Source organism: Gallus gallus, chromosome 9 (assembly GCF_016699485.2).
Source record: "Gallus gallus isolate bGalGal1 chromosome 9, bGalGal1.mat.broiler.GRCg7b, whole genome shotgun sequence".
NCBI lineage: Eukaryota > Metazoa > Chordata > Aves > Galliformes > Phasianidae > Gallus > Gallus gallus.
The window spans coordinates 19,387,965-19,408,055 of NC_052540.1; the positions used below are offsets into that span (position 1 = coordinate 19,387,965).

At 49.0% G+C, this 20,091-nt stretch overlaps 1 protein-coding gene across 8 annotated transcripts in view; it reads left to right on the forward strand.

The window, feature by feature from the left end:
* Nucleotides 1–18,491, forward strand: part of TNIK (TRAF2 and NCK interacting kinase) — a 133,869-nt gene extending 115,378 nt beyond the window's left edge. For 4 of the 8 annotated variants that reach the window (XM_025153737.3, XM_015291718.4, XM_046898604.1 and 1 more), the window contains 13 exons: nucleotides 1,011–1,019; nucleotides 2,115–2,299; nucleotides 5,254–5,380; nucleotides 7,546–7,710; nucleotides 10,771–10,885; nucleotides 11,384–11,554; nucleotides 11,848–11,991; nucleotides 12,138–12,272; nucleotides 12,804–12,904; nucleotides 14,125–14,274; nucleotides 14,678–14,837; nucleotides 15,356–15,495; nucleotides 17,065–18,491. In XM_025153737.3, the coding sequence (XP_025009505.1) occupies nucleotides 1,011–1,019; nucleotides 2,115–2,299; nucleotides 5,254–5,380; nucleotides 7,546–7,710; nucleotides 10,771–10,885; nucleotides 11,384–11,554; nucleotides 11,848–11,991; nucleotides 12,138–12,272; nucleotides 12,804–12,904; nucleotides 14,125–14,274; nucleotides 14,678–14,837; nucleotides 15,356–15,495; nucleotides 17,065–17,148 (1,686 nt within the window). In that variant the 3' untranslated portion in view covers nucleotides 17,149–18,491. The remainder of the gene's footprint in view (nucleotides 1–1,010; nucleotides 1,020–2,114; nucleotides 2,300–5,253; nucleotides 5,381–7,545; nucleotides 7,711–10,770; nucleotides 10,886–11,383; nucleotides 11,555–11,847; nucleotides 11,992–12,137; nucleotides 12,273–12,803; nucleotides 12,905–14,124; nucleotides 14,275–14,677; nucleotides 14,838–15,355; nucleotides 15,496–17,064) is intronic. The other 4 variants (XM_015291719.4, XM_025153739.3, XM_025153741.3 and 1 more) reach the window with 1 other exon arrangement.
* The last annotated feature ends 1,600 nt before the right edge of the window (nucleotides 18,492–20,091 follow it).

Consider the following 20,091-nt stretch of genomic DNA (forward strand, 5'->3'; position numbering starts at 1 on the left):
TTTGGAGGATATATAGCACCCATTATGGGTATCTGCTGCACAGATTGATTCTAATTTCTGTCATTAGCTCTTTTCGTGTCCTGATCCTGGGTGTGATGCAGAGCTCTCTGTTGTCCCTGGGGGTTTCTCCTCTGTGGCAGTGGGCCTTGAAGCACACCTTTAGTCCTAGTTATCAACCAGCACCACGCACTGAATTTCTCAGCAGTTTCTCATAGGTAAAATGAGGCATTTGGTAATGCGTTTGCACAGAAGATGTCCATTCCTCCTCGCTTTTCTTCTCTTGCCACGTGGAAAACACTTCAGTGCTGCAGAGAGAGGGCAAGTCAGGCTTGATGCGGCCAGCACAGCCAACACAAGAGCAAAGATGTTCCCACACACGGCCAGAACCCACTCTGGGTTCCCAGGCCCCACGGCTGCACAGGGCAGGGCACAACTGGGAGCAGAATGCAGGGGTGCGGCCCACTGTCCCACCGCCACCAAAGGTGGGCACCTCCCGCGGTGCTCCATCACCAATGCCAGGGTTTGGTTCTGAGAGCTGCTCTTTGCCCCAGACCCAATTTGGAGCAAATTTAAATGTCCATAAAGCATTTTGTTTGCTGTATATAGAACGGGGGATAAATGGTTGCTCCACTTGGAGCTACGGGTGCTTCATTTTGGGGCCTCATTCACGTGGCCCTGCAGAGCTTGTTATGTCCGTTATGACGGCCAAGTACAAATTGCTTGCAAAGTATGATTAAAAACAAACCGGGTTTCCATCTCAGCCATAGAAGCTTTTCATCGTTCTCTCCACCTGTCGACGGGATAGATTTTAAGAGCTCCCTTTGCAACCGTAATTAATATTGCTGTAGTCGCCCAGCTGGAACGGTAAACTGGAAATGAGTGGCGCGCAGTAACGAGAGAATGTGGCCATGAAACGATTGTGGAATTTAGTATTTTTCAATGAGTTTCTTTCTCCCTAATCCTTTATCTCTGACCGAATGCACTGATGGCTACCTCGGTCACTAATATAGGGAGAAATGGTAAGACTGACAATCGCGATGCTTTGTTCGTCATGTGCATGTTTTGTGCAACAGAGTACTCTAACCCATTCTAATTAGAGCTCTCATGCTTTTTTGCCCTACTGCTTCCCCCTGCATTGCTATAAAAGCATGTAAGATAACAAAAAGTCTATTTTCTACACGGTGCCTGCCATGTTCCTTGTTTCTAAATAGCGGTGTCTATTTGATATGACTGTCGGGTCTGAGGCCTCATCAAAGTCATGGTAAACTGAAAAATTACTGCTAGGTTTTGGGACTGCTCCCATCTTTTTCTTGTTTCAAGGCTTTTTTTTTTCTTTTTTTTTTTTCCCCTAGCTTGTAGGCTGTCACATCTCACATAAAGTGCTTAAACGGTTCCTGCTGAGGAATTCTTTCTTTTACTTTTTTTCTTTGAACGATTGCATTTATCCCTATTTTTTTGTTTTTGGTCGTGTGGCTGACTCAGAGCAATGACTCAGAAGTCTGGCTGCACAGGGCGCTGCGCTGAGCCGGGCACCTCCCCTGGGCGCCCCGCACCGCGACTCGCAGCCGCCTGGCAGCCGAGACTCCTCCCTGAAGCAGCTCTTGACTTGGGGATTGCACCACTCCATGGAAGACGCTGTCATTGCTTCCTTCCCAAATGCATTTATTACAGAATAAATACAATTCTGGGCTCTCCTTGAGAAGTTTGAAGGAAGAGAAAACCCTGCAGGGGAAATGCTCCAAGCCAATCTTTGAAATGACGTTTTCCAGTTTACTATGATGGTGACTGAACATCACCTTTTCCAACAAATATGATTTTGTCGTGTATCTACATATAAGTGTGTGTATCTATATGCACATACACGTTCCAAACAGAAAAAGAAGAGGTTGGCTATTGATTTTTCAGTGAGCATAAATCAGTTTTGTTTTGTTTAATAAATGCTACATGCTACAAACATCGTCTTTCGTTCGTCTCATGTTTGTAATGACTCTGTAAAGCTATTTCTCGTTGCTCGTGCTGTTAGCATTGGCTTTTGAAGAGATGTGTGTGACCTTCTCCTCACTTCACATGTAATAGCCGTCGATCTCCTGTTCTGTTGCCCCCATCCCCTTTAGGATCTGACGGCCTTAGCCAAAGAACTGAGGGAGCTGCGCATCGAAGAAACCAATCGCCCTCTGAAGAAGGTGACAGACTACTCTTCCTCCAGCGAGGAGTCAGAGAGCAGCGAGGAAGAGGAGGAAGATGGGGAAAATGAGACACACGATGGAACCGTGCCTGTCAGTGACATCCCAAGGCTTATGTAAGAAGCTCTTTGTTTTGGGGGAAACCGTAGCACTGCAGCGTGCCTTTCTCTGGAGGAGCAGTAGCTGTGGTATGGGACATATCCAAAGCACACTGGTGTTCAGTGGCTGGCACTGGGAGCAGCATCGTGGTTCCAGAGGGTGGTTTGCTCAGGTGTGTCTTTTTCCCGATCTGAATTAGAGGTGTTTGATGGAGAAAGCTGGATTTTCTAACTGCGCGTTCAGTGAACTTGTATTCCAAGTTAATCCCAGGTCTGTTCCTGCCTGCAGACCTGTTTGATGCTCTGTCTGCTCTTCAGCCTGGTCTTGCTCCACATCAAGCCATAGTGAATCACAGTGTTTGGTAGCCTGACTGGTGCCAGCCGCTAGAGCTTGGATTATTGGCACGTAATGTTCTGGGATTTTTATCATGGATTTCTGTTGTTGGCTCAGTCCCTGTGCAGGCTAAAATATTGAAAGTAAAAGGTCAGCAGACTATAATAGTGCATTTGTGTCCCTGATACAGGTTGTCAGACACTTCTGCTTTTAAATATTTCACTGGATGAGCGAGGAGGGAAGCATAGCATCAGCATACACAACTGCCTTCATGCAGACTGAGTTCACTGAGGCTCCTCCACCAGTGTGTTGCTGTTCCAGGTCATGGCAACAGGGGTTTGATTCCCTGCACTTCTGAATTCACTGCGGAGTTGTGGGAAGGCTTGAGGGGCCTGTTAGCATATTAATGGATTAATTTTCATCCCTCCTGCTAAATGAGGTGGGTTACTAGTCAATGGGGATGTACCATACTTCATCCCTTGACTGGACGAGGAGCAGCAGGGAGACGTGAGGGACCCATTTCATGCGGAGTGCCAAGCTCCTGGGTCGGAGCTTCCTTCCAGCAGAAGCAGAGAAGTCAGACTTGTGGAATTCATCAGAGAAAGGCAGGAGGGAATGAGATGCCATGAATATGCAGCAGTCGGGTGGGCAGTCACACGATCACGAGGGGAGCCTGTTGACGTGCAAGCCCCTTGTGTCTGAACAGGGGCAGTTGTGCTCTTCGGCACGTGAGCTAGAGGTTAGGAGTGCTGTAAGTGCAGGAATCTAGGGGCACAGCTGCACAGCTGTGTGGGGTGGGGGAAGGAAAGCGGATGCTTGGTTTTGCACTCTTATTTCTCAAAGGGAACGTTAACGTGAGTTCAATCCAGATGTAGTTGGTTGTTTTTCTATACAAGCTTTATTTTTCCTGTGTTTGGTATGTTTCATTAGATGGCTGGGAGAGATGGTCTCATTTCCTGCTCTTTCTGAATGATCTCCATATAACCCATCTTTAATCCCTTCTCCACTTCCTTGAACATCCTTCTTGCGTGCTTTGCTGCTCTTTATTCCAACGTTATCCAGCCTCCCCTGATGCAGTTCAAGCCCATTGCTTTTCTCTCTAGCATACAGGAGGGAGTTTACTCCTTTCCTCTCTGCAGATACCTTTTCTGTATTGAAGCCTCCGGTGGTTCCCTCCAGCTCCCTTTTCTCTAGGGAAGGAGGTGCAAACTCAAGTGCTGGAGAAGGATGGTGTGCTGTTTTGTGATGTCTGGTGTTGTGTTGTGATGTGAGCGAAGACGTGCTGAAGAGTGCATTCATACTGATGGCAAACAACTGATGGTGTGTATGGCGCCTGAATGCAAAGAAACTGGTGTGTCAGCAGCACCTTCACACCAGCTGTCACAAGGCATTCCAGGCGCTTTGTCATTTGCTTGTGGTTTCATTTGAACTGTATGTAATCTGCTCGTCTGCTAGTAATGTGAAGTCATAAGGTATGGTGAGAGCTCACCGCCCGTGCCATTCACTCTGAGGTTATCCTAAAATTTCACTTGTTTGAGAGTAAATTTCCAGCACAAAAATAAACTCAGCTGCTCCCAGCACTCCGTATCTCAGAGCTGGGCCCCGTGGAAGAGATTGATGATGTTTTCACACAGAAGAGGTGCATTAAACAGCCCATTAATCTCTCGAGTGGACTGATATCAAACCCACACTGTGAACTGCTTCTCCAGACGGTTTGTCCTAATGTTACTGTTAGAACCAGCCTCTGGTGGCTACAACAGTGGGGTCACTGTGTCCTTACCATGGGCACGTCTGCCCCGAGTCAGGCTTGGCCAGCTGTGCATGGGCTGGAGGAGAGCTCCAGGTGCCTCACTCAGCATCAGCCACTGATAGGGAGTGCTTTGCTGCGGCGGGCTGTGCCCCAAGCAACAGCCTGTTCTGTACAAAGGAACCGAAGCCTGAACGCTTATCAGTGTCAGCTTGAGTGGCAGAGGCACCCTCATTAATGCTGGGGTATCGCCAGCTGCAAAGCGGCTTTCTGGAAGGAGCAGCGCAGCCAGGTCTGCCTGTCAGTGCAAAAACTATTCTTACTTCTCGAAATCTCATCTGCAAATGGCAGCTTATGTCCCATGCCAGGGTGGTAACGGCCTCAGGATGATGCTTTCTTTCTCAGAGTGGGTCTTTTAACACAAGGGACCCCGTAATTATTTCCTGCCTCTCTCTCTGATGCCTTCAGAGCTAAATCGTGGGCTGGGGCTGCATCTTCACCTGGAGAATGGTGGGAAGCTGCGAGGCGGAGCTGGGCTGTGTAACTCAGACCTGGTAACGTGAGGCTTCTGGTCTGGTGTTCAGAGCAGGTGGCCAAAATCCACCTTCTGTTTGTGAGAGTTGTCCTCTGGTGGGTTGGGTACCCCCATGCAGTGCTCGAGTTGAGTTGGCAACAGTGGGGGTAATCCATCAACCTGACCTGATGCTGTATTCCTGTACTTCTGACCACATAAATGATTTCTCCAGACATTTAAGTAGGTTGTTTCCTAATTTTTCTTCCTATGCAATAGATAGCCTTACCCTGCCTAGAAATCGTAGTGAACTGGAGGACTTTTCATCTAGTTTAGCTAAGGAGGTGTCTGTCGCTAATGCTTTTCCATTCTGTCCTCAGACCAACAGGAATTCCTGGAAGCAATGAGCCGTACAACCTGGGAATGGTGACAACCCACGGTCTGGAGACTTCCCATGCAGATACGTTTAGCAATATTTCAAGGGAAGGGACTTTAATGGTGAGGGAGGTAAGTTGTAAAACAAAGATTTCCATGGAGCATCTTCAGGAGGTTTTGCCCATGTAAGCACAACAACTCACAGTGCTGTGTGTCCGGAACACAAAATGACTGAGTAAATTGTGCTTGTTAGTGCTCTCCTAATGCAATTTACACTCAGCAAATGTGACAAGTGCAGATGTTTCTCAGAACTACAAACAGCAGTGAATAGTAATGCCGGAGCACGATGGGGTGAATGCTCACGTAAACAACACTACTGTAGTCCCAGAATAGCTCCAAGCAACAGAAGTTATCTTCGGTTTAGAGTGCTTTTTTGGAGTCAGGCCTGAAGCTCCCCCAGGGCTTTGCAACCTTTACCACCATACAGCTGTTGGAGGCGTTCAGCAGATGTGGTGTTTTGGAGGCTTCATGTGGGGCTGCAGGCAGCCGGTGCTGCTCAGGAGGACTGAGCCAGTTGGCTGGAAGGCTGAGTGCAGCTTCCATCAACCCCAGACACTGCAGACACCGCCGCTGCTGCTGCTTTCCCACTCAGAAATCCTGGCCCAGTGCCTTTGCCACATCCTCAGAGACCAAATCTCCGTGTTGTCCCAACCTTCCCAGCTCCCAGGAAGCATGGTGCTAACAAAGCAACGCAGCCAGGTCATTTCTCATCTGTGGTACTGAAAAAAAGAGGCAGGAGAAGGTATGTCCAGTTGGTTGGGGAAGACCTTCCCCAGTGCTTCTTCATTTTGTCCTGTACCATGCTGGTGACTCCACTGGAAACACAGACAGGTAGCAGATTATTGCAAGAACGAAAGGAAGGTTTCCAAAGGAGTTACAGAGCGTTTGTTGCAGGTTTATTGCTGTTCAGAAACGCACAGCTCATCTGATCCTTCCCTGTCATTTACCTGTTCTGAGCAGGGACCCCCGAAGCTTGGTCGGCCCCGTGCACATCCTTGTAGCAGCAGCACTGAGGAGGCTGAGTAAGAAAACAAGTCAGGCATTACTGAAATGAGCTTGGATTGCATTGCAGCCATAATGTGCCAAACCAGTGAAGCAGACAGATAGAGCAAGACTTACAGGAGGGCTTAAAAGCCACGGGAAAGATAAGCAGGGGAGGAAATCTCTTTGGGAGGAGAGAATGTTATAAGACCCCCAGACCGTGATGCAGGGTGCTCACTCTGTTCTTCTGGCCACAGCTGTCACAGCCAGAGGAAGGGCTCACTGACCTCTGGGGGCTTTGGGCAAACGCTTGCATGCCACCCTGCACAGGCAGGATGGCGAGGTGCTTGGAGGATGGGGTAATAGTTGATAGATGAATGTTGTCAGAGCAGACCGATAAGTTGCCAAGCCTGTTTTGGAGGAATTTTTTCACTAATCCCTGTAGGTGGAGAATTCTCTAACAATCTCATTGTACCTGGCTTCATCAGAATGGCAAATAGCTCAAAACAACGGGCAGGGAAGGGAGAAGTTTCCTAGCACCTGCCTCACGTGAGGTTGAGATTGAAAGAAGAAGGAACGTATTGCAATGGCTGAGTGCTTGCTTGACGTGGGCAGCTGTGCTCAGTATTCACCTGAGAACACCCGGGGAGGTTTTCTCTGCAGGCAGGTGACTCCTGGTGATGCTGCAGGGAACTTCGTGCACGGAGCAGGGCGTGAATAGCTCTGCCACTGCAGGCGAGGGCGATGCTGTCACTGTTCACTGCTGTTTTGGGTTACAGAAACATGCAACGGGGACTCTGTTGGCATTTGCGGTCAGGCTACTCGCCGCCGTAGCAGTGAAAAGCCATTAAAGCTCACGCTGATCAAGGGGACAGATTCTGCTGTCACTGTGGCTAGTGGCAGCGTGGGACGGGAGCTGGCCACAGGGCAGCCATGGGGCTTGCACCCATGGTGGCAAGAGCAGAATCTGCCTTATGTTCCTTTTTCTCAAAACAACGATGATCAGGCTTCTCCTTTTGCTGTAATGTGGCTAATTACTCTGTATTGACTTTGTCATTAACCCTGTCTTTATTTCTCCTGGGGGGGGGTTTGCTGCTTGCCGGATTGCATGGGGATGGAGACAGCAGAGAGGGTCCTTGTCCTGTTCTCTCTCAGGGCACTGGTGACTGCAGACGACCTGGTTTTGTTGTTTTCTCTTCTTTTTCTCTGTTTTTTTTTTCCCTTCTCTTTCTTCCTCATGCCTTGTGTTTCTGCAGACCTCTGGTGAAAAAAAGCGTTCTGGCCACGCAGCCAGCAATGGCTTTGCAGGCCACATCAATCTCCCTGATCTGGTGCAGCAAAGCCACTCGCCTGCAGGCACGCCGACCGAGGCCCTGGGGCGAGTCTCCACGCATGCGCAAGACATGGACTCGGTGCCTGAAGTAGGTGGTGGGGGCTCTCCTTCTCCTCTGCATTGCTTTAAACAAGTATTAACATCTCTGCCCCCGTGAGGGGCCTTTCTCCTTCCTTCCCTCGCTTCCTTTGCTCTTCTCTCTCTTTGCTTCCAGTCCGTGTGGGTGAGTGTAGGGAAATGAGAGGGGAGCTGGTGGGTAATCGGTGTATGGATACGGTAGGAATGCATTAGGCCTTATCTCAACCCACCAGCTGAAGTTTTGGTGATGATGGCTTGAGTGCTGCAAACTGATGTGAAGGTCCCCATCTTCTGGTACCTGGAAACATAAAAAGAATATGAGGGCCGGATGATGCACTCATTTTGCAGTTTGCTTTTCCTAGCAGTAGAAAAACAGGAATTGCTTGGAACTGTGCGCTGATAAAATGTAAGAACAGACAGGGCCTGACGACCTCCAGGTTTTATCCACTTCCTTGCTGCCTTCAAAAGCAGCGAAGAGACAGTTGGTCCCGAAGTAACACCTTCCAGAGTCATCCTGGGACTTCTTAAACATGAGCAGACAGTTTGCAAGGGTAGGCTTTAAATATATTCATTTATGGAATACCAAGCAAGAGGATCTTTTCCATTTCTGAAACTGCATTTTTAGGGCCGACTGAGCAAGGCGTGGGTGTAAGTGGAAACTTTTGGATTCGGTCCTTCCAGGTGACTCACAAAGCTTGCAGACTGGCAGACAGCAGCGTGGGCACCTTACTTGGAGGTTATCCCTTTGTCCTGATTGCCTGGAGACGCCTACAGCCGTGTCTTCATGGGAGGTGTTGTGCACAGCTGCTCTCATGCAGGGCTCTGCACCCACACTGCGGATGGTAGCGGTGTTGTGCTGTGTCCCAGTGGTGCTGTAGGGTGGTGGAGCTAAAGGATGGGATGGCTCCATTTCCATAAGGATGCCCTTATGGCACGGGCAAGAGAACTCTGGATGTGTCGGCAGGTGGGGTTGGCTTGCTCTCTATGGGACCACAAATGAATGTGCTAGGGCTCTCTGCTTCCGCCCAGCTCAGAGCTGAAGCTGAAGCCAAAGCCCTGCGTATGGTGCCCAGCCATATTAACAGCATGGGCCATGGGTAGGGTGCACTGACAAACGTGCTGGGCTGCCCTGCAGGCGCATGGATGGGAACTGTGAGAATGCCACACGGAGCAACCTCAGGTCTGTTTGGGTAGCTGCAGTGGGCTGCACACAGAGCTCTGAAAGCCTCCAGAGCTACATGAGTGTGGGGAAGGTGTGGGACAGTTGTCAGGATGCTCTTCCACACTGCTTCCCCCCGTGCAAGCAGAGCTGCAGTGTGTCAGAAAGGACCAGCACTATCTCACCCTGCAGCTTGTTGCTGTCTCCATAAGCCAAAACAGAGGTTTATAATCAGTGGAACAGGACCTGAAGGAAGATGAGGACTTAGTATTTAAACAACAGGCTTGGAAGTTCTTAAAACGCCACCTCCTTAGTAGAAGGACAGCTGAATCTGAGCAAAGGAGGAACTGTTTGGGGGATTGGAAGGAGGGAGTTCATCATAGCTCACTTGTATGAAAGCACCTGGCTCTCAGCTGGAAAGCATCCCTGTAAACACTGAATATTTTTCCCTCTTTGAGTTGTGGGTGCTTTATGGAAAAGATGCCCAGCACAGGAAAAAAAAAAGTGTATTTATTGGATATGAAAGAAGCACAGAGTAGCAAGTATATCTTGCGTGTACATATAAGTATTTGGGCCATGCAGTATATATGTAAATCTGGTATCTGTTACTGCAGCCTTCTCTGCCTCAGGCTGCAAGCTCCTTACATGGGTCTCCATTACCATTTTCTTTTTTTGACATCATCCTGTTTCTATGGCAACACAGGGCTGTCGCCAGGCCTTGGGAATGTGGATGGGGAGGGAAGCAGCAGAGCTGTGTGCTCACCCACAGCATGCAGTGCTACTGGGGAAGGGCTGGGGGGACTTCTGGGGCTGTTCTCACGTGCCGTGCCCCTCGTGAAGCCTCAGGCAGGAGTGGGGGTGTTTCCCTTCCTTCTTGGGACACCTGGTGGCGTGGGGGCTGAGCAAGGTGTGTTTCCAGTGAGGACAGCATCCCAGGGAATCGGGATGTGAACGGCCCCGCTGCTGCTGCAGGAAGATCTGATTTTTGCTGCTGTTACGGCTCGTAATGTAGGTCACAAATAAAGAGCACCCTGGTTAAATACTGTAATAAGAAGAATAAGCTGCTCAACGAGGGGGGAAATCGTGGCACTTGGGCTCCCAAGGAAGGATGTCATTTTGCTTGGGAGAAAGCTTAGCCTCATTTTCTGCCTTAACAAAGCAATGGTTTTAAAAAGAAAGCAGTGTGGTGCTGCTGTTTGTTCCTATTCAGATCCCCTTGGCAAAGTGGTGGCTCTGGCATTCCCTACAATATGTTCAGGTTCAGTTTTCCTGACTTAGAAATGGCCTTTTCTGCAGCCTCACCTGAAACACTGTACACCATCTTAAATACCTCCTTTTAATTGCAAGTAACCCATCCCTGCCATACAAGTGACATGTGGTGGAAACCAGAGCTGGGGAGGATGGAGCAGTGTGGGATGTGCCGTGTTCTCACATCTGCATTCCCTGCCCTGTGCTGAGCACTGCAGTGGAGTTTTCCCCACAGCTCATGCAGGGCAGTCACATTAATGGGAGAAACAACCCCTTGCCACTGACGTCCCATCCTGGGCTTTGAGACAGGTGTGCTGTGTGCAGAGAAGTTGTTTAGCCCTGCATTCACTTTTGCCTCTGACACTGCGGCTTCTCTGCTAACCAGTCTGGCTGTGCTGTGCTTCTCCCTGCGAGCCGAGCCGGTGGCACTGGGCACCGCAACCCTGTGCCTGCACTCCTTGTTCTGTGCTGCTCCAGAGGCATTCACAAATCCAGTGGAATGTCATCCGTGATCACTTCTGGGGGAGGAGGAGTAAATGTTCGTAGAGGGCTCACGAGGGGCGCTGCAGGGTCCGGCACTGTGCACTCATTGCAAAGCCACACACACCAAATGTTCGTGTCGTTTCTGTGCTCTGAGCTCTCTCTTTGCTCTTTATTTTGCAGTATGGAATGGGAAGTAGCACCAAAGCCTCTTTCACCCCCTTTGTGGACACCAGAGTGTATCAGACCTCACCTACCGATGAAGATGAAGATGAGGATGAAGAGTCATCCGCTACTGGTAGGAGGCAATGTGACCATTTGTGAAGCCTGAATAACCCCTTCAAACCTCTCAGATTTCACTTACTCTTGTGTTTGTACCCATGTGCTTTCCAATTTCCATCCAATTCCTTCTCCCCATCACCAGTGAAATACCCCCAGAAAGAGAGATGACAGAATAGCAGAAGTCCACCCATCGCTGTCTGCCCGGGAGAGAGTTACCTGGGAGAGTTGTTCCTGGCAGAGCCAGGAGGTGGCAATCACTCCAAAAAGCTTGCAGTTGCTTAGAACTCATTGAAAATAGATGCATGTGGACAGGGTTAGGCTTGCTCATCCCTGTGGGCAGTGCTGGAGGTCTGGGGGTGCTGCCTAGTACCACTTCAGTGTTGCTTCCAACCCAGGAGAAAATACTGCTGTTATCTCTCAAAACTTGCAGCTTGTAACAGAGTGATGACATCCCTATCAGAAAATTGCTTCCAGTAATCAATCACACCTCACTGTGCTGTTGTTTCCTTGTAAGCACTGTTCACCAGCGAGCTGCTCAGACAGGAGCAGGCCAAGCTGAACGAAGCCAGGAAGATCTCCGTGGTGAACGTGAACCCCACCAACATCCGTCCCCACAGTGACACCCCGGAGATAAGGAAGTATAAGAAGCGCTTCAACTCGGAGATACTGTGTGCTGCTTTGTGGGGTGAGCTCCTGGTCACATCGTCCCCTCAGTTGAGCTTTATGGCAATGCAACACTGAGACTTCATGGCAGAACCAAGTTCATGGCTCTGGTTGTCCCACTATGGTTGACTCCATCTTGTGCAAGGCTTATGCCGGCACTGAGACCCTCTGGTATAAGAGTGATGCTTCTTGTCTATGGGAATGCTGCTGTTCATTACAACTCTTGCTTGGAGATAGCAAAGAATGAGCTTGGGCTGTAATCCTCTGGTGGGCAGCAGCCGTGGCTCCTTGTGCCCATTGGTCTCTCTGTTTCAGGTGTAAATCTGCTGGTGGGCACAGAAAATGGCCTGATGCTGCTGGACCGAAGCGGGCAAGGGAAGGTCTACAACCTAATCAACAGACGGCGGTTCCAGCAGATGGATGTACTCGAGGGCTTGAATGTCCTCGTGACAATATCAGGTACACCTCTCACCCCAGCTCTCACCTTCTGCTTCCAAATGTAGGAAATAAGAATGTGGAAATCAGGATGGGAATCTTGCAGAGGATGGTCGAGCTGCTCTCTTACCTCTTTCTGCTTCTTACGGGCAAGTTTCCTTTGCCAACAGGAAAGAAGAACAAGCTGCGAGTGTACTATCTCTCCTGGCTGAGAAACAGGATTTTACACAACGACCCCGAAGTAGAGAAGAAGCAGGGCTGGATCACAGTCGGGGACTTGGAAGGCTGCATCCACTACAAAGTTGGTGAGTGGCCGCGGCCACCGTGCTGCAGGTGACTTCAGTGCAAAAACACGTGGAGGAATTTGTAGTGCCCAGTACAGCCATGGAATGAGCAGCTGGGAGTTTAGTAGTGAGAGGGGGCCGGGTGCCCAAAGCTCTGAGACTGGAGAGGGTGATGCTCACTGGACTGCCCAGGGCTGCTCGCCTGCTCCTCAGTACGGGGAGTGCCTCCGTCACAGCCTGTGTGATAAAATGCCTTGGTGAACATCTTCCAGTTTGTCACATCGATCGTGTGCTGCGTAAGTTACAAGCAAAAGGTACTTGGAGTCTTTGGGGATTTTTTTTCTCTAGTCCTAGATCTGATCTGATGATTTCTCTTGAAAGTATGGGTAGACTACAGCCAGAAGTAATTTTTCTATTCATCTGTGTGTATGAGGTGGGCACTACTACATGAGAACCAACAGAGAGAGAGCCTCAACAGCTGTTTCTAGAGATAAACTGTGCCGTCTTGAAGCAAAAAAAGAATGTTTTAAACATCTTTTATTTTAATTTCAGTGAAATACGAACGAATCAAGTTCCTGGTGATTGCCTTAAAGAACGCTGTAGAGATCTATGCTTGGGCTCCTAAACCATATCACAAGTTTATGGCATTTAAGGTATGTGTGCCTCGTTACCAGAACGTGCTCTGTAATTGTAACTATGTGAGGTTTCTGTACTGTGTGGAGTAGGAAAGTGCTTTGCTTACATAGCCCAACTCCTCAGACAGTGCATCCTCCTGAGGGCCAGTGGAGATAAAGCACCCGCAGGGTTTCCTTTCAGTCCTGCTGTGTGGTGCCAGGGCTTTCAGACCTCAAGGACACAAACAAAACCACTCCTCAAAAGCGTTATCATCACCTTACTTCCCCTGGCAGAAACGTTATGAAGCCCGTGGCTGTAGAGATGTGATATGTGCTGCTTATGGCTGCCAGTGAGGCATAAATACCAGTTATCCTGGGAGGCTTCATTGCACAAATTGTAGAAAGCTCACCGAATGTCCTTTAATAAAGCAGAGTTGAGGTTTCAGGGGATTTTTTTAACCTTGTTTGCTTGCTTTAACCACAGAGAGTGAAATCAGGCTGGCGTTATTTTCCATTTCTATTTTGCAAGGTCCTCTCCCCTTCTGCAGCGTGGATTCTGTATCAAGAAAGTGCAGGAGAGGGACCTGCTGTTTTCCTCTCCCTTTTCATCTACCCCAGTTTCCTTCAATGAGACTTTTCTCCTATATAACCTGCCAGAGGCTGTGCTGTACTTAGTACTTTAAAGCACTTTTCGTTCTAAGCTCTGTGCAGCAGCAAGTCACAAGGGGCAGTGCCTTCTGGGGACTTTCATGCTGAGTAATCTCATTTTGAATCCTTCCAGCACAAATGGGCTTATTTGGTATTAGGTCACATTTGCTTTCCCTGAACAAAAGCCAGAATAAACGGGCTGGGTGACATGAAGAGCTCAGCAGCATTAGTGGAGCCTGGGACCTGTGGGCTTGGTGGGGATGCTGCCCTGCACTCCTGGTGCTGCCCTTCCCATCTGGGTGCTGAGGATCCTCACCTCACCTTGTAGGCACGGAACCATTCAGGCAGTTGGAAATACAGCTTGCTGATTTCCATGTTGGGAGTCAGAGAGATGCTGTGCCTGGCAGGATGAGCACCTGTGTGATGGGAAGGCTGGGGCGAGTGGGTGGTTCCCTCTGAGGCATATGACTGAGGAACAGCAACAGGAATATAAATAACGACATGCTTAATAGGAAACACCTTCAAACAAATAGGATTTCAAAACCGTATCAGGTTGCTGCCATGGGGTTTGCCATTTTTTCCTGTGGTACTCACAAAAAGGGTTATAAAAGTCTTTTGCAGATCTCCAGCACAAACCGCTGCTTGTCGATCTCACTGTAGAAGAGGGTCAGAGGCTCAAGGTTATCTTTGGATCACACACTGGTTTCCATGTGATTGATGTAGATTCTGGGAACTCCTATGATATCTATATACCATCTCACGTGAGTACATGGGGGAGCGTGGCTCAGAAAGGGGAATATTTCCTCCCTGGAGCTACCTGGGTTTATCTGCCTCATTAGAATTTGATTCATCACTCAGTGGTTGCTGATGGGTGTCACTGCCAGGTGCCAGCCATCAGTCTTTGGGTGTACGTGTTCTGATCTGTGTGTCATTGCTGACCCTGCTCATCCTTGACGTGTAAGACAGCTTTGACAGTAGTGTAAACGTGACAGTTTATTCCCCTTCAAGCTTATCTCTAAAAGCTCGTGCCTCTTTGTTGAATGGAATGTGGGTTTTGTTGTCAGTGTGGTTTGGGGTTTTGTTTTTCTAAGGCTTTGCTCCCTTCCCCTTGCCACTTCTGCCATTCAATGTAATTCTGACTTGTAGGGTTTATTTTAACTGCAGATTCAGGGCAATATTACTCCTCATGCCATTGTCATCCTACCTAAAACAGACGGGATGGAGATGCTTGTGTGCTACGAGGATGAAGGTGTTTATGTGAACACCTATGGACGGATAACTAAAGATGTGGTGCTCCAGTGGGGAGAAATGCCTACTTCTGTGGGTAGGTCAGCCCTTCCTCTTCGCATTCATAGAGTAGAAGTGACGTAAGGTGCAGAGTCAAGCATGCTGGTTATTTGGTATTTTGTTTATCAAGGGAGATTTCTCTCAGCCAGATAAGAGATGGAATTGCTAAATGTCTGTAGTTTGGTTCTGCACAGTAAAAGGAAATGACTTCTTGAAGATATTAACTGTGCTTTATCCCAAGTGTAAACCATTACATTGGTGGGGTATTGTGTTGGCTGGAGTTAGTGCCAGATGGGAGCTGGGAGAGCCCGGGTTGCTCAGCCCCACGGCCTGTGCAGGTGGGTCACTGTCCCATCTCCTCAGCTGCAGAAAGCAGAACTGATTTGTATTCTCTTCCAATGCAGCAACTTCTGGATTAAAAGTGCTGTGTAAAAGGCTATTCAGCAGAGCTCTATAATTCATCTGGAAAGACTTTGAATTTCTGCCCATCTGCCCATTCTGCAGTATTGAGCTCAGCACACGTGGTAACACCTACCAAACATTTTGTTTCGACAGCCTACATTCATTCCAATCAAATAATGGGCTGGGGAGAGAAAGCCATTGAAATTCGGTCGGTGGAGACAGGACATTTGGACGGAGTATTTATGCACAAGAGAGCTCAAAGATTAAAGTTTCTATGTGAAAGAAATGATAAGGTAAGTCCACTGCAAAATCCGTGTCCGTGCTTTAAGGTAGAACCGATCGGTTTTAGACTTTAAGTCTAGTTTGTCTTGGGGTTAATGAGTAATTAAGCTCAAGGTCTTGTTTAATAAACGGTGCCCATAAATCCCATCCCAGTTAGTTTTCTTCAGTGGACGAAGATCTCACCCTGGCGTGGGAAGGTCAACAAATGCCTCTTCTGCTTCAAACTGAGGTCTCCACGGACTTAGCTTGAATTCCTCTCCAGTGTTGCATCTGACCATTGACTGTTGAGGCCACCAAATAAGCTCTGCAAAAGTTAAGAAATGGTAGCGCTAAGGTTGTGTAATAACCCTAATTTGAATGGGGGTGTAGAAACATTATGATGCATTTTCATTTTTGTGATCATGAAGTGTTTTCTCCACGGACCCCTATCTTCTTCTATAGACAGCACTGATTGATGCTGTTCTGCAGAGGCACCAGAGCCACGTGGTAAAGGCATTTGCATCATAAAGTTGCATGGCTGCATGGATGACCCCTGCCTTGGTGTGTTGCTGAAGTGTAAAGGTGCACAGGGGATGAGGGAAGGAGAATTATCTGGCAGAAAAGGGAAGTGTCCGTGGAAGGGATAGTTGAATGCTGAGAGCTGCTTTCAGCCCTGATGTCTGCCTTCCCTGTGGTATGGGGTTTCACCAAGATAAACCAAGACCATGCAGTAGGGCATTGTTTTGTGAGGAGCACAGGCACAAAACACATGCAGACACTGATTGCCCTGTCACCAGAGTAGGGTTTAATAACGTGCAATAAATAGGGTTGGAGGCTGCAATTGGTTTTATTTAGTTGGCCTGCCTGTTGAAGGGTTTTAAAGTGGGACTCTGCAGAAGCATTCCCTTAAATATCTGCACACGATGACTTATTTTTTAAGACTTCTGCTGTGATCCAATGATGGTGGACACAGAGGCACATTCTTCATAGAGGGGCCCAATACCTCTCTGTGCCTTGAAGGCATTGAAGGAAAGTTTGAGTTTTCCCCACTTTAGCCTTTGGAAGTCACTGAAATAATATAAAAAACTTCTGCAAAGAAAAGCCTTTCAATCTGAGGCAGTTAACCACTGTGCTGAGTGTTGACCCAAATGGTTAACGTTTAGCAAGACATAAATCACTGTAAGCAGCCGTATTAATGTTGCATAATAAATGATGCCGTGGCAGGAACGTGATAAACGAGGTATTTGTAGACTATTCCAAACCTTGCTCTCTGCCACAGTGATAGCAATGGAGGTGTTGTTACGCGCTCGCTATGAAGTGGTTGGGATTTGAGCTGTGATGTGTGGGCTCACAGGGCCGGATCCTTCCTGGGCTGGGTTGCTCCCACTTTGAGCCACTTCCCCGTGCTGAGCTCCGTGCCTCCATTCAGCTCCAACAGCCTTTCTGCCCAGATTGCCGCAGTCACCCGAGGAAAGGAGGTTTAGGCGGAGGAAGCTGCGCAGAGCGTGGCTTCCCTCGTCCGTGAGAGTTCATAAATCATTTCTGATCGTCACAAAAAATCATCAATATTCACCGAGGTTTTTTCCCCCGTCCCCAAACAGGTATTTTTCGCGTCGGTCAGATCCGGAGGAAGCAGCCAAGTGTTTTTCATGACCCTCAACAGAAACTCCATGATGAACTGGTAACAGAGGAGCCCTTGGCACTTACCTTCGTGGCATTATTTCTAATTTAAAGGACGTTAAACACGTGGACTAACACTGTAGAGGCAGATGCGGAGGGCCCTGAGGATCACCGCTCCCCACGCTCCCCTGCCGCCCCGGGGAGGGCTCGGCACGCGCCCCGCGCGCGGCTTGGGATAGGGAAACCACCTCCAGAGGTGTCCCGACTACGCTGTGTTATAGTGGGTTATGAGGTTTCTTTCTTTCTTTCTTTCTTTCTTTCTTTCTTTTTGTTTTTTTTTTTTTCTTCCCAATTTTTCTTTGTCCCCTACTTTGTAAGAACGGGGAAAGAAACCGTGTCAAAAAGTCTGTTTTTAATTCTGTCTGCCTGCTAGCATCAAATATATAGTATGTTGTAAAGTTACCAATTAAATCTGGTGAGAGACAGCACAATAAATGTACCTTTTATCTCTGTGATGAAGGCCATAACCGTATAGCTGGGTAATTTTAGAAATCTTTTGCCTTCACCAACATTTACATGTTGCTTTTGGCAGCAACGGCTTAACAGATTTTTAAAGAAGAGAAAAATAATAGGTTTTTTTCCCCTCTTTTGGGAAATGGATTTTAAATGGCTAAACTACTAGCCTTAGACTAATAAAAATCAGCTACCATTTTTGTCAAGTCTGTCAATCCATATTTCTATATGGATCTTCACATGATGCTGTGTCGTGATAGGGACAGCGGTGCCGTTTGCTGCCGCTCCGGATGCCGGCGGGAGAGGGCTGGGGATGGAGGGGGCCGGGGGGCCGCGGGCACCCATCCCACGGAGGGGCAGCTGGCATGGGGACAGGCGCGGAGCGAGCCGCCCGCCGTGCCGCCGATCGGGCTTGTAAAGAGCTTAACAATATATATGTGTGTGGTTCCTTCGGCCAAGGGTCTGAATCTATACTCATTTTCTGCCCCCCCCCCCGCCCCGCGCTCCCTACGAATTACCCAACATACAGTGAAAGACGACATCTGTGCCGAAATGTGTGTGTGTTTAGTTCGGGTTGAATCGTGTCCTTATAAACTCTGCTCAGTTGATTTTACGTTTCAGTGCGTATCTGGGGTTTTCTTTCTCAGTAGCTGCAAGCATGGCCGCTGTGGTATTGGGGTGTCGCATAACAAGGTCTGTGTTGCTGGTTTTAACCTACCTCGTTTTGTTTGGGTTTTTTTTTTCTTTGTTTTGTTCTGTTCTGTTTTCTTTTCGTTTTGTTCCGTTGTTTTGGTGTTGATCACAGCACTGTTACCTCCAGCGACATATAGAGAGCTTAACTGGCAATCTTGGTGTACTCAGTAACGATGGCTTTATTAAAAAATGATTAAATCAACAGGACTTGGTCAAACTCGAATCTTTATCCAGGACGAAAGCGTTGCTCACCGGGGATGGGATGGAATGGGGTGGGATGGGATGGGATGGGATGGGATGAGATGGGACGGGACGGGACGGGACGGGACGGGATGGGATGGGATGGGATGGGATGGGATGGGATGGGATGCCCACAGTGGTACCCACGTGGATGGGGCACAGCCCCTGGGGCAGCACCTCCCGCTGTCCCCAGCGCCCCTGCTCCCCCACAGCACAGCACGGCGACAGCCCTCAAACCGAACCCATTTGCCACCCACTCTGTGTACTTTCACTGGGGCTGCTACCTGAAACCGGAGCTCCTTATTAAATCACGTTGCAGGTGGATCACTCCTTCATTTCATTTTGTTCCCCCCTCGATGTGACTGGTTCAGAATACGCAGCTTGAAATGATTTTTTTTTTCAGTTGTGGGGTGTTGGGGTGCAGCGATGAAATAAAAGAGAATCGTTGTGTGTGAACACAAGGCACTTTGTGAATGTGTTTTTTAAAAGCACGGCCGCACAAACCGATCAGAAGGAACCAATAGGAACACCTCAGTCCCTGCCCTCACCCCACACCATTACCCATCACACTACCTCCCACCTTCCCCAGCCCAGGACTCAGGACCAGCCCTAACCTGTGCCGGGCAGCGCAGCCCCATCAGGACCCCATTCAACCCCATGGAAAGACAGCTGGGGTCACCGGGAGCCAAATATGTGCTCCAATTGCCCTGGGTGCATCACAGCCCTGGGTGCTGCTGGAAACCGGCTGCCCTGGGAACACCACCCTGCCCTTTTTTGGGTACATAAATGTCTTTCCTCGCCACCTACGCCCCGCTGGCATCCGGAAGGCTTTTCCTCACCCTAAGCAGGGATGTGGGAGGGGGCTCAGCCCGAGGGGTGGATGCACAGGCTGGGGCTGCATGAACGCAGTGAACCATTTACCTCGAGTTAAAGTTTTACCCTGAACCCAGCACAGTGATGAGCAGCCTTTGCCTCCTTATTTTTCCTTCTATGGAAAGCACCCTCGTTGCCCATGTGAAGGCTCCTGCTGGACAGCACCATGACTCACCGTAACCCATTGCAAGGCAGCAGCACCTGTTGGCATGTGGGGTTCCAAGCTGTGCCACGCAGGGTTTCAGCACAGAGCCGAGCAGGACCAGTTCAGACCAGATCCGCAGCACAGTGCAAAGTCCGACCTGTGGGACACAGCATCAGCAATACAGCAAGTGGGGCTGTGTGCTCACACCACCACGGGCTGCTCGGGGACAGTGGGGTAGTGGTGGTGCTCAGGGTCATTTGGCTGCGTTATGTCCCCATGTATGCATACAGCACTGTCTGAGCGCTCTGAATGCACGCACGTGGGTGTGCGCAGGCATCGCAGTGAGGGCTGCAGCTACGTACATGCAGACACCGGGATACATCTGCATCCGTGTACGTTTGCTGCTCACAAATAGATTTTAAAGCAGGTGCCAAGTGATATATAAATAAAACACGTACTAATTTCCTAGCATCTCTGTTGCATGTGCTGGAAAGGTTTCCTTTTGCTAAAATTCAGCAAGTTTTGTGATGCAGTCAATAAACCC